Genomic DNA, 25,884 nt, shown 5'->3' with positions numbered 1-25,884 from the left:
TCATGTAAACTGTCTATGTTTCCCAAGGTTTGGGGCAGTTTTGTATGTTCTTCTTGTATATAAAACATTTGGATGATAAAATAAATGAAACTAATTACCTTTGACCGGTAGTTTCTTTTCTATTTTCTCTTCCCTTTCCTTTCCCTTGTCTCTCTGAATGTCTACAAGCAAAGAAGAAAACCAGCTAATTAGAGGAAAAGGAAACTGTTATGGTTTGAACACTGTGAAGGAAGTCCAGTGCAAATACATCAAAGTTGACAAATGCACAATTGAAATATAGGAAGTTCTAATCAATAATATACTCACCATGGATAAGACATCATCCTTGATATGTCCCATTTTAACTATCCACAATTTGGGGATGGGTGGATAGGAATGAATAGGTTTTTCCTGTATGCTGTTGTGGATTACTTTCCAATAAAAATGAGAGGAGACCATGTTGAATAGGCATTTGATTCTTCTTGATAACTTAGGCAACAAAAAATGCATGTTCTGGTAGAATTGGTTTCCAGGCTTGCATTTTATGCTTGCTGACATCAACAATGAGCTCAAGGGCATCGACTATAACCCCTTTGCATGTGTTTGTGCAAGAGAGTGCTAAACCAGATCTGCCAATGTACAGAATATATACATACTCAAATAGATATAATATTACCTTTTGGTGTTGGCTTCTTTTCTACTTTCTCTATTTTTTCAGCCTTGTCTATCTGGATTTCTGGAACAGAGAAAATATTACAGAGGCATAATGATTAAAATATTATGTTTGAAGTATAGAGATACTCCTTATACTTTGCTCTTGGTTGGATTTCTGCTTTCAAAATGTATTCCATCAAAAAAAAAATCACTTAAGGTAAAACCTCAACATTCAGTTCAGAATTGGCTTTCAGAGAAATGTAATGGAACTGCCCCTAGCCATTTTCCTAGTGATAGTGATACATTTTGCTGTTTCTTTCAATGGCTTTGCCTGAAAATATACCCAAGATGTGAAGAAAAATTTCCTTGGGTAAGGTGCTCTGCGTCTAATCAGATTGCAACAGAATGGATTTTACTGTTCCAGTTCAAGCAGATTCCAAGTTTGGTTTTAGACCTATCCTGTGAGATAACTCTTGATGGGAGAAACTGTCACATATAGAGATTTTCATATATAATTCTAGTTATAGATATTAGATTTCCATAATACATTATCTTTCCTATACATTTCCCTACAGATTGTTGGTCACAAAAATTGGAAAATAATAAGTACAATATGTTGTGGTTTTTCTGGTGGTTCAGACAGTATGAAATGAGCAAGTTTGCTTTAAAAAGTGAGCCTGCTGAATTTTTCTTAAGAGTTGGAATAGTTTGCCTCTGTGAGTACCAACAAGATGTTAAGATTTCAGAGGATCTTGACCGACTATTCCCACTAAACACATATTATGTATGTTCACTTCCTTGAGTTATTTATAAAAATAATAAAAATAGGATATAAATAAATAGATTCATAAATAAATAAGTTTACCCTTTGAAAAAAGCACTGCTCAAAATTAGTGTTATTGGGTTTTCAGTCAGCAGCCAATAATAGAGTGGAGTGGAATGGAGTGGAGTGGAGTGGAGTGGAGTGGAATGGAATGGAATGGAATGGAATGGAATGGAATAGAATAGAATAGAATAGAATAGAATAGAATAGAATAGAATAGAATAGAATAGAATAGAATAGAATAGAATAGAATAGAATAGAATGGGTTCTATGTGAAATTTGCTCTTTTTAAATTTGAAATCTGAGAAACTGAAGTAACTAATGGGTCACCTGAATAGGTGAATGGGGTGGGGGGGAGGTTTGAAGTCTAGGCCACTTAACCTAATCATTAATCCATGATGGTCAATTCCTAGTCATGCTGATACATTTTTATAAGAAGGGCAGAGGTAAGCCAGTCACCTGTGGCAAACATGGTTGCCACCTTTAGTGGCCAGAAACAGCAAGTGAATAACTGATATAGAGTGAGTTGAATGGCATCCACTTTCTGGCTAGAGTTTTGTGTTGTTCTACAAAAACCCTGCTCAATCTATTTTAGGTTTAATATACCATTTTTTGTGTGGATTTTTTTCTCCAAAATGCAAGGCTGTCAAAATGTAGCACTGCTGACAAGGAGACTGGATCCTACAGAAATTATTTGGAGGTTAGTGTGGGCAGTCAGCAACCTAAAGGAATGCTAAAAAATTAATGTGGAATGAATCACATTCTCCAAAGCTTCCTTTCACTTTTTAAAATAGCATGCACTTTAATTTCCAACTAATCACATAACATCTTTTTGCTGAGTTGCTAAAGCAGTTGTATTTTTATAGAAGCATTACATGGCCAGCTGAAAGGATGCAATTTATCTCCATCAGAAAAGCATATTTTTAACAAATCCAAAATATTATGAATTCATTTTTAGAAAACTGCCAGAATCCTGCAGCAGCAAGGATAATCTCTATCACCAAGGCAACCACCCCGATTCTTCATGAGATGGCACCACAGTTTATTAAATTATTGTGAGAGAGTATGTATTTAAAATGTATTCCATTGCTCCTTTTTCATTAGCTACAAGGAAATAGAGCAAAAAAAAAAAAAGAGGGGAAATCCACAGCTTCTTAAATTGCCAATTTTATAAAAGTTTCCTCACTGATGACATGAGGATACAAAGCACTTATACTGTAGTTAAATAATTGTTTTATAGCCTGTAAACTAAAAGCTTGTTGAGATACCATATGTCAAGATATGATTCTCAATACTTTTGACTGATCTATATAGCCCATGTAATGCCAGATGTGGAAAGCACAGATGTGACAAATTATATCCACAGACAACTCAGAAAAATATTTTTCAGGTTTAAAATGCAAAAAATAAAAATAAAAATTCTAGTGTGCTAGAAATGAATGCAAAGGAAAGCTTTCTAATAAAATATATCACACAAAGTCTTTGATCAACTGATGTTACAGCACTGCTACAACTCCTTCAGCAATTTTAGTTTTGTTCTATTGGAACAATCTGTTATCTTTGCAAATGGCTACACTACACATAATGTGTTCATATAGTAATATTTTTATTTATTTATATCCCATCTTTATATTTATACAAATAACTCAAGGCAGTGTACATATCCAACATACCTTCCTCCTATTTTCCCTACAACAACAACCTTGTGAGGTGAATTGGACTGAAAGAGAAAGGTTACCTAATATAGTAAATGCAATGCAATCCAGTGCAATACAAACATATAATCTGTTAAAATATATGGGATTGAAAAATACAAATTTTGTTTCAACAAAAGCAGATTGATATTAAGTGACCAGATAAATCTCACGCATACTGTCTTTGATAATATCTAAGTAAATATAAAACTGTAAAAAAACCTTGTATGTTAATGCTGTAAAATGTTAAAGCTGTAAAAAAAATTAATTACAGTATCTTGATATTTTCCCTGCATAAAACAGTTGAGAAAAGAGGTATAAGGCATGAGACATTTATGTAAAAGAATCGCCTCATCAGATAGTAATGGAATCACTATCAGCTACCTATTCTCTTTCTCATTAGAAACGAGAACAATATCTTAACATGCCTATTTTAACTGTTTCCCAAAGATCCTATTTCTCAGTTCATTAAGGCATTTCGGGCTCTTAAAGTCTTGACACAATTTCCTTCCGCAAAATGTATTTCTACATTTGGCTTAATACATGACCATACACCATAGTCAACCTGAAGAATTTATAATTGTTACAACTTTTAGATCATGTTCCCACTTACACAGTTTCTTGTATAAGATGTTACAAGAACACTAGCTAAAAACAATCTAAAAGGAATCACTTAACTTCCTACAGAATGCAATGTGAATTCAGCAAGTCAAACTCATTTGAAAAGAAATGTATGAGGCAAGAAAAGGTATCCTGACCTGCAACAATTTAAAGTTTTCAATACATGCTCAGTGTAAATGACAGATGGAATTTATACTCTGCCAATCTGTTGGGAGGTGTGCTGTGGTGCTAATTTTAAGTCATTTGTGTGCCAAACTAAACAAGGCATCTATGGTAAAAAATTTAACTGTAGAAAAATAATTGGAATCACCATCACTAAAAATGTGTAAATATTTAGACGGGTCTAAATATGGTCTGTGCCAGAATTTCTTATTTTTCTTTAATTATCTGTTAGGTTTAAAAAAAAAATCACAAGAAAATCTGCTTTTTCTTTTCTGTTCTTTTCTTAGTCAGATTCTAAGGCTGCCCACTCACCAATGACTGTAGGCAACTTACAGAAATAAGAACAAGTTAAACAAATAATAAAAAAGCAACTATACTGAGAAGAAGCAACCTACATCACAATTAGTGGGTTTGCACAAATGCAAATCCAATGTCTCTGGGAAGAGCCAGGTTTAAGTGCCTTCCTAAAGATCTATATGGTCAGAGTAAGCATAGCTGCAGAGGAGCTACACTTCCTGGATCCCATAAAAAGATACATCAACCCATCAGTAAAGCATTGCAACCTTATTGCAATGCTTTACAATAGCATTGCAGTAAAGCATTGCAATATTATAGGATAGGTAAAAACAATTAAAGAAAAGCAGTCCTGCAATATCATATCTGTAACCAAGACTAAGATGTTAAAAAATATCCTGAAAGTAAGCAACGGCAAATAACTTCTATACTATTTCCAAGACAACTACCCAACCATGTCCAAGAGGTCACCAGGACTCAAGCTTCACTCAAATGAGACTTGATTTTAATATTCATTTTTATATACAGTTCTTAGCAGTAGTGGGTTTCAATTTAGTTTACTACCGGTTTGCTTGTGTGTGTGTGTGTGTGTGTGTGTGTGTGTGTGTGTGTGTGTGTGCTTGCGCATGTGTGTGCAACACTTCTGTGCATGCGCAGAAGCATCTGGGCAGATGGGCAGAGCCTCCCGCTGCTGCTACCGGTTTGCCTGATCCGGGGTGAACCGATAGCAACCCACCACTGGTTCTTAGTAACTTATTTCTTTTCTTTGCAACATTTCAAAGTATACATCTTTTTGTACTTAGATTCCTCAGGCATATATTGCTTGATTTTTTTCAACCAAAATCTATGGATAATCCATCTCTATGTTACAAGTATCTGAGCTGGGTTGAGCTATAATGGAATTTATAGTGGTAGATTGCTCCATTGTACTGAAAAATAAAACCAAAGTAGACTTCCCTTTATGTACTTAACCATTGTAGAACAACATAGTTATATCACTGAGAAGCAAACAACTGTAGGTCTTAAAATCAGTAGTTCATTGTTTACCAAGAAGGTATTTGATACGGGATGATTTTTTGATGCATCTAAATATTAACACTATTTTGTCTGGAGGAACTGAATAACACAAACTTAACATGGATTAGGGATTTACTGCTGAGAATTTTAAGCATTTTTCTCACTGTGCATAGTTCCACAGAAGTCTTCAGTGATGAAAATATTAGTGCAGGCACGTCAAACACTATTTCCCACAGAGGCAAATACTTTGAATTGAAGGTATTATTTTTGATTATTTTTATTGGGCAATATGTCTTAAAAAAGCACTGCATGAAAGCACTTTTAAAACCATTTTCTACAGATTTGGTAAATGGCAAACATAACAGATCCTTACAATGCATTTAGATAGAAACCCTAATCATTTTGTAGTTATACTTTTCACATTGTGACTGACTTACAGTCTTCAAAATAACAACAATAAAAAGTCTCAAGTTCAGTAGGCCTATTTATGAGCTATCTAAATAGGTTATATTATCTAGCCAAACTTGGCTGATCTAAAAAGCTAAACAGGGTTAAATCTACTAGTAGCTGGATGGAGGCCGGCTTTAGCTGAGTTGGCTAGAGAAGACAACAATGGCAAATTACTATAACTGCTGAAAGTTGTATGGATATGTCCGTCTTAATCTTCAGGAGTCAATCTCAGTTCAAAAGGACTGCTAATCACGGTGTGGCTGTTTGAATTATGACTGATCTTGGAAATTAAGCTCTAGATGGGAGATCCTCAAGGAATTTCAGATCTGTTGGTTAGATTGCAAAGCTAGAAAAACTATCCTGGTAATAAATAATGGCAAAGCATTTCCACTTCACTGCCAAATTGCATAGAGGTAATCATTTAAGTAATTGGGAAATGAGTTAAACTCAACTGCCTTTTTACTTTCAATTGTGAGCTGTTGAAAGTTAGCTGGCTGGCCGCTATGAGACATCAGATCCAAGACCAAATTGAACTTTGGTCTGATTTAGGAGACCCTGCATTCTTTTTAAAGCAGAGTTATGTTTAATATAGTACAGTAGTATTTCCACTGGCTCCACTCATTCTTCTCCTACCTGATCAGAGGGGAAGGAACTAACGATATCACAAAGCTTTGCCTGTACTGACATTGTGCTAAGCTAAAGCTTCAAATGACACCAGGCACTGCATAGTGAAACTAAGTGGGAATCTGTGTTCCCAGAAGAGTGACTTTGAATTTAGTTAGTGTGATCTTGTGCTGCAAAATCATTGGTAATGAGAACTGAGTGCAATAAATCTATGGTATGAACAGCATCAAGAAGTATTTTTGCAAATTGAGTGTAACTATCTGCATCATGAGACTGATTTGGAGAAGGCTTATGTTTATTTATGAAGAAAAATGTGAATAGTCCTTCAGTTTGATTCCTACAATGGCATATAGTTAAAAGTATAAACAACACAATAAAGTGCAACAAAACAACATCAAACATAAGTATAGCCAATTCAATAAGCCACACAAATTTATTAAAATGTCTGCATAGCAGATTTTCAGAGTAAGTGATTGCAAGAGAACTGTTGTACTTTCCTAAATGTCAGCTCTTTATCATTAATGCAGTGAAGACTACTTATTGTGTCATCAAAACTATGTTGATTGAGAAATCAAGGGCATTTTCCTATAAATGTGTCTAGTTTGCAGCCTTCATGACATTTGTGGCTAAGTATAAATTCCTGTATATGGGAAGAGAATCTTTAAGAATGTGGATGCAATGAATAATACAAGTATTTCTATTTAACTGTTTCCTGCAGTGTTTCATTTTGTACAATATGTTCTTTAAAATTCCTATGAAGCTGCTGGCAGTTATTATCAATGAGTGTGACCCTGGATTCCATCTATATGCAGTTGGTACCCTAATAAACTTCTCCATTGTCTCCACAAATTTTGCTGGACTTGGGATGGTGTTGTTTGTTTGGGCTTAGCTAAAACTGATGCTATTCAAGACAAGTTACCTAGGGAGTCATGCTCTTCTTTGTGGCAGCCCCTCAAATATTGGAACACTGCTATCATGTTACCCTTAATCATATAAATATGATATGATAAATATAAATCAAATTTAAAAAAAATCCTTTTTTTCACTAGACTAGACATACCCAATTCCTATAACCATTCTTCATATGTTTTAGCTTCCAGCCCCCTAATCATATTTGTTACTTTTCTCTATACTCTTTCCAGACTCTCAACATCTTTTTATATTGTGGTGATCAAAACTGGATACAGTATCCAAGTGTGGTCTTACCAAGGCCTTGTAAAGCAGTACTACTAGCTTATGCTTATATATAGGACACATTACAATTAATATAGACAACACTCTCATTCATATAAATCAACATATTTTAAAATGTAATCTTATATACTGTATATATGGTGTGGGTGTGTATGAATTCCTCAAACCTTACAAAATTGATTACATATTTCCATCATACATGTACTATAGTATTATTTACTCCTTCTATATAGTTTTATTACCATTATCCATATGTTCTATGCCATATGCTGAATAAATAAATAAATTATGGAACTTTAGTCCCAATTAGGTTGTATATTGAAATATATTTCTCAGACCCTAGACCTAATCCCACGTGTTTGTTTTCCACATGCAAAACAATTTTCACAAAACACATTTTTAACCACAATGAAGTTACATTTTTTTCTTCCAAAATGACATCAAGGACTTAAGAAGCATTTATCTCTGAGTTTAAGTAGCCATTGTTTATTATGTCCCTGAAACTTACCAAACCATGGTTCATTTTAATATTTGTTTCAATCAAGACAATTGCTCGCCCTAGTTTAACACGCATATTGAAATAAACTGTAACTAAATATAGCAGTTACTTACATACTAACATGCTAAAGTGTGCTGATCTGAAGTGAAAGTTTCTGAACTCTTCCTTGCTATCAGTTAAAGCTGAAAGCTGTTACATTAAATTATCATCTATTGTAAAAAACTAAATACAGATTCTTCAACCACCTTCTGTTCGTGTACATTTTTACTTTCCTTGAATCCAAGGCCATTATTCCTCTTTGTACTTTTACTAAATTCTTACTTAAGTAAAACTGTCAAGTCTCTTAAAGAGAAAGAGAGAGAGAGAGAGAGATGCCGGTAGCTCTAAGCACCTGACAAATATTCATGATTATAACAATTATTAAAACCTGACTAAAATTTATTTTAAAAATCTTAAATAAATGTTTCAACTATAATGAGGCCCAGATCCAACTTTACAGCAAGTTCTATGAGCAAGCAGCTGTGTTTTGAAAAAAAAAACAACAACACAGAAAGAGAAGAGTATTTTTGCATTATGAAATATTCAGTAGTTGCTCACAATTTTTTTAATAATTATTTTAATAATTTTAATAATAATAATAACTTTAGGCTTGGGAACCTAGGATAAGCTGCCCAATCAGCAGCTTGGGAACCAGACAGATACACACACAAGGCTTTGGAACCTCAAGGAAGAAACCAAACTACAGGCTTGGGATCCTGAACCAAGAAACCCACCCGTGGCTGGTATTGCATGGCTATCAGGTGTGCCCCCTATGGTGATGGGGTTGCTGGGTCAAGTGCCTGAACTGGTAGTGTCAATGTCACCATGGACAAATGCAATATAATAGTAGTAATGATGTCTATATAAAACAAACAAGACGAAACAATAATAGAATGGATGTGACGCTGCCATAGTAACATCCTCCACTTTGTCCCTATTTTTAGGGCTTTATGTATCAGTGATGAAACACCAACTCTATTTTCTTAGGGGGTTTCAAACATGCTCTTTCTAATGAGAATGATTTAACAGAGTTTCCAGAAGGTCTTTTTTTTGTAAAAGCGGGCTGAAAATATCCTATTTTTGGCATTTTTACAAAAACTATCAAATTTACACTCAATTTGTGAACTATTGGAAAGCAGTAGGAGAATGAAATTTTATATTCGACAACCTTGTGTTGCTAAATTATTACACACAAAGTTTCAAATTTCTCATACCTTTCAGATATAAGAAGCCAAACTTTACCCTTTTTTCACAACTCAAGTCATTTTTGGCCAAATTTGCTCCCAATTATCTAGATGGAGATCGCTCATGAGAATGTTTTTATTACTTTGTTTAATACAGCACAACAAGTTGTACAAGATGGCCAAGTTTTGTTTCTCTCAACAAAATATTGCCAGAGATATTATGTCTCAAAGTTGCTGAAATCTCAGAGTCATACTGTCGAAGGCTGTGATATGGGGTCATACAAATGACTATATCTCTGCAAGTATTTCATCGGCAAACATAAAACTTTACCAATATTCATTGGGGACGTGTGCATGTTCATACCAAATTTCATCAAAATCTGTGATGGTCAACCTGGGAGCCCCAGACCACTTGTCATGGAATGACCCACCTACTGTTTTTAATACTATGGTCACTAAATTGGGTAGTTCTGATCCAAAGCCTGCATTAATCATGGGTGATGCAAGTCATCAAGAACAAAGGAAGACAATATTTAAAATAAGCTTTGCAAGCACGTCAAGAGAATATTTATGTAATTCAGGAACTTTGGAAATAAAACTGCATTTTTCAACCAAAAAAAAAACATGAACAAAGATTCTGAAAACCCCAGCCAGTGGGAAGCAGTTAAGAGACAGCAAGCCCCATTCCAAACCATGGCAAAAGCAATTCAAATACAAAAAAAGCACATTGCCATATGGAGATATAGAGAGAAAATCAGCTAAACTCTGAAAGCACTAAATATGCAAATAGAGATATTCTTTAGAGAGGAGCGAATAGAATAACTAATTACCCAACTGGTGCCAATATCTGCCATACTGGCAAACTCTATCAAGTCCACAGGTTTTCAGGAGAGAATCGAGCTGTTCTATGGCTTGTATTTTAAACTGTACTTCAGGTTAAAACATTTCTTGTTTCCTATTTTTCATTGCTTGTTTTAACCATGTAATAAAAAAAACAGAAATCTCAGTATTGTTTAGAATCACTATGGGTAAAATAAAGGGGGAAAGCATGGCAATTTAGGGCTTCACCTAGCATACCAAGTCATAGAGCTGGAATTCGGGTAAGATGGCAAGAGGAGCCCCATCTTGTTCCATATGCCCCAAAATAATAACACCTCTCCGAAAATAAGGCCAATAGCTTATATCGGGGTTCAAAAAAAATATAAGACAGGGTCTTATTTTTGGGGAAACACACACACACATACATATAAAATTTAGTTTGTCAGTAAATATAAATTTAATACAAAATAAATTTTCTTTAATCTTATTGAGGCATGTTCCTTAATATAAGACTAAGCTTAATTAAATGGCATGAAAAGCTTTCTATTGTAATATTTTGTCACAAGTTTTAAACAGTACTTAAATTTTAAGAGGAAGTTATGATTAACAATGACAGAATCTCATTCTTAGATTTATATCTCACCACTCCTCAGGTGCTCCAAGTGGCCTACATAGCAACCCCTCTTTTTTAAAAAAAATTCCCTTGTTTCGCTTGTTCTTTCTGCCTGTCTTTTCAGATTCTCATATTAGTATAACATTTCAGAGTCTTGCCTTTCCCCAACTTCACTTCTATTGGTCCACACCCTTTTTTAATGGCTTTCCAGGCACCATGTCTCAAATGTATAATAAAATCTAGGCCATAGCTCAGTGATTTCCATCAAAGTTCCTTTTGTCTTGCTTCACTTTTCTAATCTTCTACATCCTGTAGCGTTCCCCCCTTCCCCCTTCTCTTTGGCAGATGTCCTGAGCTTTTTTGAGCTTCCTGACAAGCCGAAAAGAAATTACTTTAGTTGTGAAATTTGTAGGACAGGCAATTTTAGCAATTGCTGAAAATACTACAGAAGGAAAATCAACAAAGTGTTCAGATGCTTACCAATGGAAATGAATCAGAAAGAGGCAGGATATGAATGGACAGGTAAGCCCCATTTTCTCTGTCCTCTATAAACTAAGATATTTGTATCTTTAGAGAGCTGTGAACAAATTTTCCCTAACATAGTGAGCCAGGGGTTAAATTCACTTACCTTTGCTACCTGTTCGCAAATGTGAGTGCGCACACGTGCCTCCTCCACACATGCGCAGAACTTTCTGCGCATGCACAGAGGGTCAAAAACAGGACATGATGACATCCGGGCAGGTGGGTGGAGCCTCCCACTTCCAGTGCTACTGGTTCGCCCGAGCCAGATAGAACCAGCTGAATTTCACCACTGAGCTGAGCCCTTATCTGTGTTCTTATCAGAATTTCCACTAATACACTATCTGCAAAGAAGTTCAGCTTCTTCTAATTTTTTATTTTCAAGGTGAGGAATTAGCAGGGCAGGGAATTCTGAAAATCCTCTTTCTTCCAAAAGTTCTTCTACTCCTCAAAGGTAGTTATTACTTTTATTTCACCCACCCTGTTTTCATCGTTTTCTCTATTCTTCCAGTGTTTTGTGACCCATGCTAGTAAAGTAAATCAACAGAAAACTGCCATTCAATGTTAAGATAAAATATGAAACCTAATTTGTTCTTAAATTGGCTCACCTTTCTTTTTGACTGGTGGTTGAATTTCTTCTGCATGGGAGAAAAAAAAATCATGAAGTTACTAGTGAATTTGAAAGGCATTCTTCTGCAGTCTTAAACAATAAAAAAAGAAAAGAAATTCTGACAAAATTAAGGAAGGGCCTAACTTCTGTCTGAATAGGATGAGCTTCGAAGTAACTATTTGTTATTTTTAATCTCGACTGTATTGTTTTTATAAATAACTCAAGGCAATGATCATACCTAATACTCCTCCCTCCTCTTTTCCCCACTATCACAATCCTGTGAGATGGGTTGGACTGAGAAGGAGTATAATTGGCTTGAAGTCATCCAGCTGGCTTTCATGGCTAAGGAGGGACTAGAACTCACAGTCTCCCGGTTTCTGGCCTGATGCCTTAACAACTAGACTAAACTGGCTTCTTTAATGCTGACTGCTGATTCAATAGGATATCATTCTGGAAATCAGACAAGTGGCTGTCCAGTCTCTTCTTAAAAACCTCTAATGATGAAGCACTATAATTTTAAGTACAATGGCACATACAGGTTCTTGCTGATTCACTATCTTCACCAGTTTATGAGTTTGAAGAATTTCACTGATCCTACTTTATAGCTAAACCTGACCAATTCCAATTTAAATGTTCCCTTTCCCCCTTGTTCATACAGTTAACCCTGTTGGGACAAAAGCTATTTCATTGGATATGGCAAGAATTAGATACCAGAGCATTTTCTTCCATTTTGGAGGACATGAACTGAAAGATGCTAAGTTTCTCCTCCATAGAGAACTGATTCCATCAGGGACGTCATAATTTGTTCCCAAGTGAGGGACAAATATCTGTTGTTTTTTTTCACAATTAATAAGGAAGAATACTTTCAAGTAATAAATCTTTGTCCATCATTACTATTTTGACAGTAGCTGCATCTCTTATACAAAATGGAATGCCATTAATTTCTACAGTGTCTTTCAGTAAAAACAAAACAGAAAAAACCCCACTCCCCTAGGTGGCCTAGAGTTTAAAATGGAAGCACTACATTCAGACAAAGCCATCGGCTCCATTGAATGGGCAGCCTTATTTGCTTCTTTTCCATTTTCTGCATTAACTTTGGTAGAACTGCACAAGCTTAAGAAGAGGCCCTAGTTGCAAAGGCAACACAATGTAGATAAATGTGCTAAACTCTGTCTCTGATCAGTTTTTTGTAGGGTACTTATAGGAGTTAAGATAAAATCCAATGAGAAAGGCTTCCTCATTTGGGAAAAGTCAACTTGATCAACTAGATTTCCATACAGGGAATCTTTAAAAAGTCAGTTTTCCTAGATCAATGATCTTCTAATACAATATTATTTAAATAGGGGCAAGCAGCCACTTTCCTTGGTTCTTAAAGAATTCATATTCAATTTTTCCACATATAAAAAAGTAATGTTTGGAAAACATCTCCCCCTATTTAAATATCACACAGCTGTTAAAGACACGGGAATTTTACCAAAAAATAAAACAAGCCATTTAGGGCAGTAGCAACTTACTCAGGCTTTCAACTTTACTGGAGAACACCTTTAGTTATTCAGGCATGCAACTTGCTATCCAGGAGCTGAGTATTCTGCATGGCTTTCAAATGATATTTATCCATTTATTCAGAGAAGGAAGGTGCAATTCAGCAGGAAGGTGCATAATTAGCAAAGCCCTGGCAGTACAAAGCTGCATTGTTTCTGCCCTAATACCCATTTAATCACACAAAGCATATGATTCTTTATAAAAATCAACAAACCTTTTACTTTCAGGGATGGCTCTCCTTCACCTAAGCCAAGAGATAAAATAATAAGCAGAATAAAATGAACAGCAATAGCAATAGTGATAGCACTTAGACTTATATACTGCTTTACAGTGCTTTACACCCCCCTCTAAGCAGTTTACAGAGTCAGCATATTGCCTCCAACAATCTGGATCCTCATTTTACCCACTTTGGAAGGATGAAAGGCTGAGTCAACCTTGAGCCTGGTGAGATTCAAACTGCCAAATTGCAGACAGCCAGCAGTCAGCAGAAGTAGCCTGCAGTACTGCACTCTAACCACTGCGCCACCACAGGTCTTGAATAATAATAATCACAATAATAATCTAGTTGTATTCTTATTCCATGCTAGATTATTTTCACATTTAAATGCATTCAAACATTACATGTTTGGTACACTGGTAAATGAAAAAAGAAGCAGCAGCTCCATTTTGAGATTTTTTTACTGCTATTTTTTATGAGCATATCAGGATTTATGGAAATGATTGTGATCTGAGATAGGAATGGACAAATATGAGTTTATACATTGAATTCAAGTGGCTCAAGCACCAAACAAATATTTTTCATTGCAATTTCAGTATTTTCCATTCCAATAGCATCTATTGTGCCAAATCTGGTTCTACTCCCTAAACTCAGTTGATACATGCTCGCCTCTATCATCTTTTTTATTCGTCCTGATATCCTCAGATGATATGGTGGCAATGTTTGGGCTCTTTTTTATTATTTGGGAAAGCTAGGGCTTTTTCCTTGACCCTAGCCCTGGGTTGCCCATATACATCCTACAATTGTTTAGGCAGTTTGAAAAGCTCTAATTAAATAAAGAGCCTCCAAAAATCCCTTAACTTTGAGATTTTGACATGTATCATTAGTTGATTAGAAGTAATTTGAACACATTGTCATTGAGGTCAACCACTTCCTGCCTGGGCCCTTTGACCTTTCAGATAAACTGAATGATATTTTTTCATAATTCCCAGATGTTCATGAATTACAACCTAATATAACTGGAGTGTGTCAGATTGTTAAAGGTTGCTATCATTACCAGGGCTACTTCAAATTTAATTCCTAAACGGTACTTCAACATGTAAGGGAGCAGTAACATAGCATCTGTCTGCAATTGCAAAATGTGTGTGTGTGTGTGTGTGTGTGTGTGTACTAAATGAATAAATGAATTCATTTTATAAATGGATAAATACATTTTCTGAGATTATGTAGCTGTCCTCTGCAATTATCATATGATCTGGGGAAAAAATGAAGCAGCATTAAAAAAATATAAGAGAGGTGCTATGTTTGTATTTCCTCATGTTTTGGAATGCAAACTATTGTCTGTTCCTAATAATGACCATGACAGTTCTTCTATTTGAAAGAAAAATATCTTTCAATCAAGCCTTAAAAATAGGAAGACTTCTAGCATCTTCCCTCTTTTGGAGTTTCTAATTGGTATGTGCAATACATGGTTTCCAAAAACATAAAAGAATCTTCAAACGTTAGAATTATAATCTGCCTTAGTTTTGAGCTTTTATGAACATTATTACTATAATGTACATTTTTAATTAGAAATTATGGACTTTTGAAAGTATTGCTGCATTGTATTTAATATAGGGTTTTTGAGAAAGAATATAATTCGTTCAATTCTTTTTCAAATAAAATATAGGATGTAAATGGAAAGTGAATTTCTCTCTGTAACTCTATGTTTTGTGATTACAGTTTTATACTTTTATTGTCACAATTGAAAAATCTTATGTGACAATTCTTGTTTAGGAAGGACTAGAGAGCTGCATTTCTGCTTCAGTAGCATGGTTAAATGATCTGACACTCTATCAAGAAATGGGACCCAGTGGTAAAACAACATAATGGTTAGTATTTGCAGGCGGTACTAATCGAAGATCCCCGCAGTGGTTGAAATTAGGTGCTACTTCAAACTGTCAAATGTCCTTGTCAGGAACAGTGCTTTTGTTCCAGCTGAGTTTTAATTATATTAGTTAAAAAGGCATGTGATCTGGGCTATAAAGGAATATCCCAATCATGAAATCATTGCTTACAGGTACTCCTCAACTTACAACAGTTCATTTAGTGACTGTTCAAAGTTACAAAGGCATTGAAAACAGTGACTTATGACCATTTTTCACACTTATGACCAGTGGTGGGATTCAGCCAGTTCGCACCACTTCGGGAGAACCGGTTGTTAACTTTCTGAGCAGTTTGGTGAACTGGTTGTTGGAAGAAATCATTAGGGCAGAGAACCGGTTGTTAAATTATTTGAATCCCATCACTGCGTATGACCATTACAGCATCCCCATGGTCACATGATTTACATTTGACAACTGGTTCAAATTTATGGTGGTTGCAGTGTCCCAGGATTATTTGATCATCTTTTGCAACATTTTGACAACCAAAGTCAGTGGGAATCCAGATTCACTTAACAACTGTGTGTCAGTCCTGGAGGCCATCTTTTTCTTTGGATCTTCAGGGCTGCCACACTTAGTGCTGTGGGAAACTGGGAGGGGGGATTGAATGGAGTTGTAGAGATATCTAGCCATGACAACATTCTTTTCTCTGGGAGTCAAGGACGTTCAGCCTGCACCTGGAGTGACATGACTAGGAGGCATCTCCAGTTGGGACGGTGGATTGTTTGGACCATGTGATGGACATGTGCGTGTAGGGGATGGGACTTCGGGTTTTCTCAGATGTGCCAATATGACATCTCTAATAAAGTGGAACTTTGAGGAACTTCTAGCCTCAGAGTCTTCTTTTGTTGGAGGTGTTACTTGGATCCCCAACACCATGTTACTAATTTAACAACTGCAGTGATTCACTTAACAAATATAGCAAGAAAAGTTATAAAATGGGGCAAAACTTACTTAACAAATTTCTTACTTAGCAACATAAATTCTGGACTCAATTATGGTTGTACATCAAGAACTACTTGTACTTCAGTGGTCCCCAACCTTTGGGGCACCAGGGACTGGTTACATGGAGAGAGGTTTTTCCTCAGACTGGAGGGGGTGTGGTTTCATGTGTTGCCTGCATCCTACAGATGGGGTTTCACTTATTTGCGTGGCCTGGTTTCTGGCATGCTGGTCCACAAATCAGGGGTTGGAGACTGCTGTTCTTTATACCAAGTAGCAGATAAGTGGCATATACATATCTATCTATCTATCTGTCTGTCTGTCTATCTATCTATCTATCTATCTATCTATCTATCTATCTATCTATCTATCTATCTATCTATCTTTCTATCTATCTATCTATCTATCTATCTATCTATCTATCTATCTATCTATCTATCTATCTATGCATATACAAAAATTTCCATTGTCACTTAAGAACCGACCTACTACAGACCCCTCACTGTCACAGCTATCATTTTGCCTAAAATTATAAACTACATAAACATGAGCCTCAAATATGTACTGTTTTATTATTATGTCTAAACAATAGTTCGTACTATGCTATAGAAAAAAAAATTCTGGTATGGCAAATTCATTTAAAAAGAAGCTAATTCTGAGCTGTTAAGCCATTTATTTGTGAGTTTCATTAGAAGTTCACAAGGACTGGCCCGTAACTAATTTTTAAATTACTTTAAAAGGGGAAAAATGTCCCCATTACATCCCAAGCTCCCCAAGCCCATAACATGGGCTGTTGTTTAGACAAAACAATCAAAAGCCTCTGAGATGTTGGACTTAAGTTATGCAGTTTCCCAAAATTACTGCCAATGTATATGTTGACAAGACCATAGGTATCATATTAGCATTCAGATTTTCTTTCAGTTGGACTGAAATGTTATTGTTGATGCCAGTAGCTCTGACACCTACTGATTAATACAAAATGTAAGGTGGGACAAGTGAACCCTCTTATATTTGAAAGCATCCAAGGTCCATTTAGAATTGCTGTTGCTCAAATATTCCTCTCTCACACAAAATTAAAATGTAAGGCTTATGAATAGTACCGCTGAAGCTAATTCCTTGGCAGCATGTTTGTCCTGTAGTTCTATCATTTTTTATATATTTTAGAGCAAGGCTGAAAATAATGCTAACATTTTAATTCTGGCATTCTTCCCTTAATAGCGCATGGATTTATTTTACAAAAAGAAGAAAAAGGAACTATGCTGGCCATTTTGTAAACTTTAGTGCTTTAAGAATGACATTTCCTATTAATTTTTGCTTTAAAAAAATTGTGCAGCAAGATAAATCAAATCAATAGACTAACTTAAACTTACCTTTTCCATTCTCATCTTCATCTTCAAATATGAGGTCAGACATTAAAGAAAGAAAGCCATAAATGGAATTGGTGCTCTCTTCCACAGCATCATGCATGATTCTCAATGGATCTGTGGTAAGTTTGTTTATGGATTGTCCTAAATACAAAATAGAAAGATAAGAGGAAGGAAGGAAGAAATGCTGTAAAAACTGATTAACTTTGAATTAATTAACTGATTTATAATCCCTTTAAAAGAATACCTCTTCTAAGAAGTTAGCCTTGATATAAGTTATAATGAGACTACAGCATTAGAGTAGCCCTGCTGGATCTTTTGGTTCACCATTCACCCAATTTAAAGAGATATTTTTTTCAACTCTTTACAGTCGCTTTTGGGTTTTACCTTCATCCAAGAGCTTGTTTGATTCTCTCAAACAGCTCTAGAAGATTGGTGGGTGAAGCAGGATTTATTTTTGAAAAATCCATTCTGATTTTCCTTCAGCAAGACTTAGCCTTCCATACACTTAATTATTTCTTGTATAATTACCATTTCATTCAGAAAAAGCATTAAACTGAAAAGGCTAAAATTTCCTGAATCTCTCTTGGTTTCCTAGCTAATTGTCCATTTCAAATACATTGAAAGAAGTCCACAACATTTCCCACAGTGCATATTTAATAATTATTATTTACAGTATTCTTGTTCTGACAGTTTGTGCTTCTAATGATGTTACATATAAGTAACAACTTTTGTTTTATTTCCTGAAGGAAACTTTTCCTGGGCACATTTTTACAGCTTCCTGGACACTACAATCAATCTATGTTGGTTAGCTTCCTGTACTTTGCTGATCCTTTCTTACAATGTGATACAGGTAGTTCTCAACTTACAATAGTTCATTTAATGACCGCTCAAAGTTACAATGACAATGAAAACAAGTGACTTATGACCATTTTTATGATTCTTGACGAATGTATCCTTTCTTTTATGTATACCGAGAACGTATGCACCAAGACAAATTCTTTGTGTGTCCAATCATACTTGGCCAATAAAAATTCTACTCTATTCTATCCTATTTTTCACGTGACCGTTGCAGCACCCCATGGTCATGTGATGAAAATTCAGACACTTAGCAAATGACTCATATTTATGACGGTTGTAGTGTCCTTGGGTCGTGTGATCACCTTCTTACAAGCAAAGTCTACAGAGTAGCCAGACTCACTTAACAACCATGTTACCAAGTTAACAACTGTGGCAAGAAAGGTCATAACGGAGTAAAATTCACTTAACAAATGTCTCACTTATCAACATAAATTTTGGGCTCAATTGTGGTCCTAAATTGAAGACTACCCATTTTTCTTGCTGAGTCTCAATTAATTCTACTTTTAAATAACCCCCACATGCTATCAAGGAATTGGTTGTGTTTACTTTTTCTTTCAGTTTCCTTTTCATCCATCCACTCATTTTTCCTTTTACAGTATTCTAAAGCACACTTATTTTAGTCTATCAAGAAATTTGGTTTTTTTCTATCATGTCATAAACATAAACATTTTCTTGCATGCCCTGACCATTTTGATCTAGTGGTTGATAATTTATCTCTAGATATAATTTATATTTCTGGTTAAACATCTTGAACAGAAATCTTATGATGAAACCAATCTTCATAATAGACAAGATTTTATAACTTTACTCAGATAAAAAAGTAACATGTCCACCAGTATGTCCTTCCCTGTTGTTTCTACCAAGTTTGTTTTCAGAAATGATTGTATCCAACTGATTCTCACTGTTCCACCAAGTTTCCAATAACAATTATATCTATGATCTCATTCACTAGTAAGTTCTTGAATATCCCCATTTTAGCTTGAAGACTTCTTTCATTGACACAGAAATGTTTACTTATCATATTTTACTGTTGCCATTGTTGTTGTTGTTATTATTATCATTAATAATATTATTATTAGATATTCACGGCATTTTTTCTAAACTCTCACATCTATCCATTAATCCAGTTCCAAATTGCTTGTATGTCTTACTTTTTTTTTTCATTTTTATAACTTTATTAAAATTTTAAGATAAAAGATAAAAAGATAACAAGAAGCAATAATTACGGTAAAACAGGAAGGGAAGGGAAGAAAACAGAGAAGAATAGAAAGAAAAGTACAGAAAAGAAATATAAAGAAATAACTTCAATATTCTTTTACAGCAGTGAAGTGTAACTGTAAATTGACCTCTTACTCAATAGTTACAACATTGTTTAGATTTCTCTATAATCTTTCTAATCATCAAAAATATATATCGTAATTTTATTTTTTTTTCAAATTCATGCAAAAAGTCAATAAAGGGTTTCCAATCAACATTGAACTTTGACAATGTTCTTTCTCTAATTAAACCAATTTGTCCATCTCAGCAAGTTCCATCATCTTCACCATCTACTCCTCTATTGGGGTATAGCTGACTTTTTCTACCTTTCTGCACATAATATAAGCATTTGTCGTATATAAAAACAAGTTCCATGTTTTTTTCTCTTATCTACTTATCCATCAGTCCCTTAAACATTCTGGTTTAGGTTGTGTACTAATCTTTAATATTTTATTAGTTTCTCATATATTATATTATATTATATTATATTATATTATATTATATTATATTATATTATATTATATTATATTATATTATATTATATTATATTATATTATATTATTATATTATATTATATTATATTATATTATATTATATTATATTATATATAATATTTATTATATGTGATTGACTCCAAAATTTTCTAGCTTTTTTACAACATAAATTTGAAGGAAATCTAGACAGTTTTTCTGGTGACATGAAACAATATATTGCCTTATATTATTTTCTGAAATATCTCACCCTTCCAAACTTGATGCTGCTTAGCCCCTGTTAACTTTCCCCCAGGGGATTACTTCAAAGCTGCTTTGGCAGTGTGTTGATGTTAAGTGTCAGCAGTTTGATTTCACTTCAGTTCAAGGAGAGTCCATCTCTCCAATTTTGTTTGTCCAGAAACGTTCCCCAAGGCCTGTCAAATGTGAATCTTTCCACTGGGTACTACATTTCATCAACACATTGATAGCCTTGAGCTCTGCTTGTCTAGTTATTCCTATGAGTAGAGCAGGTAGCATTCTAAGAATGTAATGAACTTTCTAATTTCTAGGCTTCGATTTGTCATCTAGCAGCCTGAATTTGATTTTTCAGGGCAGGCTAACTGCATTTTCCAATGTCACTAGTGTCAAAGGAGACCGGGATCATTGCCTTATCCCTCACACTGTTTGTGTGTTTATTTAAACAATGTGTAAAATCTGCCAACTTTGTACTAGGCAGGCAAGTCACTGTGTGATTATAAGTACTAATGGAGCTGAGTAGGGGTAAAGAGTTAAAACGTTCATCAGGACAGGTCAATGCGAACTCTGCCTCTTATGCATTTTGTGCAACATCATGATGCAAATATTAAAGGGTACAGCTTGCATCACAACATCCCTAATACGTATATTGCCATTTTGTCATTGCTGTGGTTAGAAATGGACACCTATACATATGATGTCCAACACTTCACAAAGCCATCTCTGCCTCTAATGTTCAAATCACCCAAGTTAAAATAAGAATAGTTATTCTAATCTTGATACTTGTTGTCAGATTAGCATTTCTGCCAGCACAGAAAAAAATATAAGTTTAGAAAGCTAATTCTCTCGCTCTTCATAGGTTCATTTGGGGAAAGAAGTTATTTCCTATCATTACTATTACAAGTAATAAGGTAAATTCTCACATCAAGATAAACTGCATCTTCCAAACAGCTGTGAAAGCTCAAAAAGCATGGTCATTACTGAAAATTGTAGAAATTAAATATAGAGCATCAACGGGGAGATTGTGCTAAACTGTACTGTGGTCTGTTTAGTTTGGTGTAGTATAATATATGAATCAGGCTATGATGGCTTGGTCAGCAAGCTATAACATAATGTCTGAATACAACTCAGAAAAGGTGATGGTAGCAGGGATACCTCCAAAAATGATTGAGTAGAAAATTGATCTAAAGGATATTTTAGCCATAAGGAAGTTATTAAAAACTGAGAACATGAACATTTAAGGCAGATCTGCATTCTCTGCTTGTCCCACCAGCAATATAGGCCACCCACTGTTTCCTGAATAACAGGAACAGATGATGTCATCTTCCATTAATGCCTAGTATATTCCATACTTATTTTTTTCAGCTGTTCTTCAGGTTTTACTTTTTTTGCCCAAACCATCTTAAACCCTTCAGGACAGTGGTCTGCAATGCTTTATTCTGATTGAGTGACAACCTCAGTTCTAAATAGCCACAGTATCCATCCCTCCAAAAGCTGGTCACTGACCTATGGAATTTTTTTTATCTTGCTTCCCAGTAAAGCTCAATTTGCTGCACCTTCCTGATCTTGGAAACAAGATCAGGGACAGAAATATGGGTCAACAAAAATCTATATGGTATACAAACTGAAATAGAGAGCCAGTTTGGTGTAGTGTTTAAAGCATCAGGCTAAAAACTGGAAGACCATGAGTTCTAGTACCACCTTGGGCACAAGCCAACTGGGTGACATTGAGCCAGTTGCTTTCTCTCAGCTTTTGGAAGGAGGCAATGGCAAACCACTTCTTCAAAAAATCTTTCCAAGAAAACTGCAAGGACCTCTCCAGGCAGGTTCCAAGAATCCTATGTGACTGAATGGTAGGAAAACATTCCCTGAATTATAGGTAGTCCTTGATCAGTGATTCTATCATACAGCAACCATTTACAGTTACAGTGGTAATGAAAAAGAAACTTTGCAATCAATCCTTACTTTTGCAGATCTCTAAAGCAAAGGATAGCTGAAGTAAAATCATAAGCACAGTTATGGTTTCACTAGTGACCACTTTGCTTAAGGACCAAGTTGTCAGTTCCAATTGTGGTTGAGGACTACTGGTAGAATTACAAACTTGCTCCAGTTAGATATTTGTCATAAAATTTCAAGCAACTATTTACATTGTTAGTCATTCCTGCTTTGCAATACTAAACTTCTTTATAAGGTAGCCTTGTAATAAAGCCTTTTGCCTTTATTTATTTATAGCAATAGCAGTTATATCCCTCTACATAGTGCTTTACAGCATTCTCTGAGCAATTTACGATGTCAGCCTATTGCCCCCAACAATCTGGGTCCTCATTTTACTGATCTCAGAGGGAGGGAAAGCTATGTCAACCTGGAGCCCATCACGATCAAACTCTAGACCATGTACAGAGTTAGCCTGCAATACTGCATTCTAATTACTGTACCACCAGGTCTCCTATATTTATTTATATATTTATCTATTATATCTCTTATATTTATCTATTTATTTATACCAGTTCTATTTTTCCCTTAATCAAATATCAGTTTGTCTGTGGTGCAATTCAAGAGGCTACTTTTTCTACTTGGTGTAAGAACTAATTACCTAAGGAACCCTAAGATCCATACTAAGATGCTCTGGAGCTCTCAGAGGCAGGAGTGTAGCATCTTTCTGCAACTCTTTAAAGCAGCCATATATTTACCTGATCCTGGTCCTAATCCTATCAAAATACATTTGTATTTTGAAACCATATTAAGCAGTTGATTGCTTTCTGTCAGCATGAGGCTACAGTTCCATAATGCACATATTCTTCCCTCCTTCTCCACATTTGAAAGAACACTTTGCTTTGCATTTCATGGCCTGAACTGAGTTGCTTGTGGGTTGCTGATTCAGCTAACATCTCTGTCTCAAGATCCTCCAGTTCTTGGTTATTTCTCAATCTATATCTTTGGGGCATCTTCAAAGCCCTTCTTCCTGTACTGCCACTAAGGGGAACTTAACCCCAAGAGAGGAAACTTCTGACTTCGGAATTTATTGGATGCCTTTATTAGTGCGTTTCAGGGCTAGGTCAATGCTTTTTAAAAGTGGCATTTTGGTCTCCCTGATGTGGGTTTAACTTCTCTTTCTGACAGCTACTTCAGCTATTGAATATGTATCGTATTTTATGGTAAATGTCTATGGAGAAATGTCTTCAAAGAAAAATGTTTGGGATATTTTATGGTACTTTCATGTTTGTATCTGATTAGTTAGATTCTTTTTTTTTATTTCTACTGTTGTTTTTATTAACTGGATATGGATTTTCTTGTATTTGAATTACAGCTTCATAGATTTTTCTCACTGGAGTTCTTAAGGTATGTAATAATTAAAACTCGTATGTTATTCAGATTTAGATAGGCTTGAATCTTCATTTTTACAACAAGTTGGGACTATATATCTTTCTAATCTGATTTAGTTTAGGCTGTTTTGAAAAAGAGTTTCCACAATTTAGTATTAGAAATCATCCAATAGATAGATTAAGTCAAATAATATATAAGTGTGTGTTTGTGTGTATATATAAACATCTGAGCTATACCTGACCAAATTATTAAAAACTAAAACTATTATTCTAGAGTTTATTTTGCCCATTTCATGCAATAATATCTGAATTAGCTTTGATTTTCTTTGATAATCACATTTAGTGAGCTTTCTTTAATTCTCAAACTTTTTTATAATCAGATTGGATTAACCTTTTTGTAGCTTTCCTATATCATTGTTGCAAAAACTCCAGTTTGGTTCAAAATATGAAAGCAAACTTGTTTTTTCATAGCTAGTAGAATCAGCCACATGATGAAACAACACCTTTCTAATTCAGCATTTTCTTTGGCTCTCAATTTTTTCTGTATGAACATCTAAAATATTCACTAGGGTATTTCCTTCTGTCTTTAGTTAAGGGATATTCCTTTGTGTTTTTAAGACCACATTTTAAAGTAATTTATAGTTACTAGTTAGAGTAAAAGCTGCATTACAGGAGTTCATACTTTGAAATCAAAATACATCTGTTGCTAGAAATGTATCAGAACAGCTTGGTTATAGACCTCCCATATTGCTGTTTTACATTTTTGTCTTAAATCAACTTTGTATTGGTATTAAGAACCTTGCCAGACGATGCATGTCTAGTTATTTGTTTTAATGAAGAACATGGGTTACCTCTACAACAAGGAAGATTCTAATGTATTCAAATTATCTGAATAAACCTGGAAAGTTCAAATATATTAAAATACAACATGTGACATCAAGGCTACCCATATTGTGCAGTCTCCATGAATTAGCCTCAGTGATTACTGTTCTCCTATATATCAGTATTCAGACCACAGTGCATGAGTGTATAAATTTCTGTGCTATTTACAATTATAGCAATGATAATACAAGCAAGTAAATGTTGCAGAAACTGTGAGAATCAAAGCCTCAACCACAGAGGAAATCAGAGATCTAAAACCTTTTGACAAACCCACTGCTTAGTAGTGGCCCTTATCCAGGAAAGCCCCTTGACCTACTCCAAAATGGTTGTGTATCTAATTCTACTTTTCAAATTTAAAGAATTCATTTAAAAAAAAAAACACTTTACCCACCAATAAGGAGAACAAATTCTGAGCTTCTAGGTAATACTATAAATACTAAACTTCAAGCAATGACTTTATGGTAAACAATAGGGCTTACTGAATCAATCTGATGATTTTAAGGATGGATTTAAATAAGCTGTTAAATTGTATGATGATTTGTTAGAAGATGAAGCACACTACTTTTATTGCACTCTATATTTTATTATTATTTATAAGACCAGGGGGAACAATCTGTGTTGTTTCATAATTATCAGAAGTTCTCTCCTTTTTTTTTAAATATACCTCTGAGTGCTCTTTCATAATTTCTCTATCTTTCATCTAAAAGACAAAAGCCCCCCATAGACTCATTTTGTTGGAGGAATCAAAGTAGCAGGCCACACTTGAATTATAGATATAGCTCTGAGAAGTTCCCCAACCCTGTTAGACAATGTTTGGAGAAGACAAGTAATGCGCCTTTAGTCACAATCTAGAGCAGACTCGACTATATCTCCAGCTACATGCACATAAGTCAAATGGAGGGTGTATGCACTTCTTTAAAAGCAAGGGGATGTTACTTGAAGCTCTGCAGCTTCTTTTGAACTTCTGCCTAATATAATGCAACTCTTAATCTAATTTTTTTAAAAAACCCTATGCGAGCGGGAAAAAAAATAGATCTTTGGAAAGACTGAG

At 34.9% G+C, this 25,884-nt stretch overlaps 1 protein-coding gene across 32 annotated transcripts in view; it reads right to left on the bottom strand.

Annotated features, from left to right (window-relative positions):
* Positions 1-25,884, bottom strand: part of TRDN (triadin) — a 235,945-nt gene that overhangs the window by 190,529 nt on the left and 19,532 nt on the right. For all 32 annotated transcript variants that reach the window (XM_070932750.1, XM_070932740.1, XM_070932754.1 and 29 more), the window contains exons 3-7: positions 17,789-17,926; positions 13,552-13,581; positions 11,794-11,823; positions 656-715; positions 99-161 (exon numbers count right to left, since the gene is read on the bottom strand). In XM_070932750.1, the coding sequence (XP_070788851.1) occupies positions 99-161; positions 656-715; positions 11,794-11,823; positions 13,552-13,581; positions 17,789-17,926 (321 nt within the window). The remainder of the gene's footprint in view (positions 1-98; positions 162-655; positions 716-11,793; positions 11,824-13,551; positions 13,582-17,788; positions 17,927-25,884) is intronic.

Source organism: Pituophis catenifer, unplaced genomic scaffold (assembly GCF_029215685.1).
Source record: "Pituophis catenifer annectens isolate HBS135680 unplaced genomic scaffold, rPitCat1.0.hap2 SCAF_1, whole genome shotgun sequence".
In the NCBI taxonomy this organism is placed as follows: Eukaryota; Metazoa; Chordata; class Lepidosauria; order Squamata; family Colubridae; genus Pituophis; species Pituophis catenifer.
Note: the sequence above shows the minus strand (reverse complement) of the source record. Positions and strands in the feature narration are given on the sequence as shown.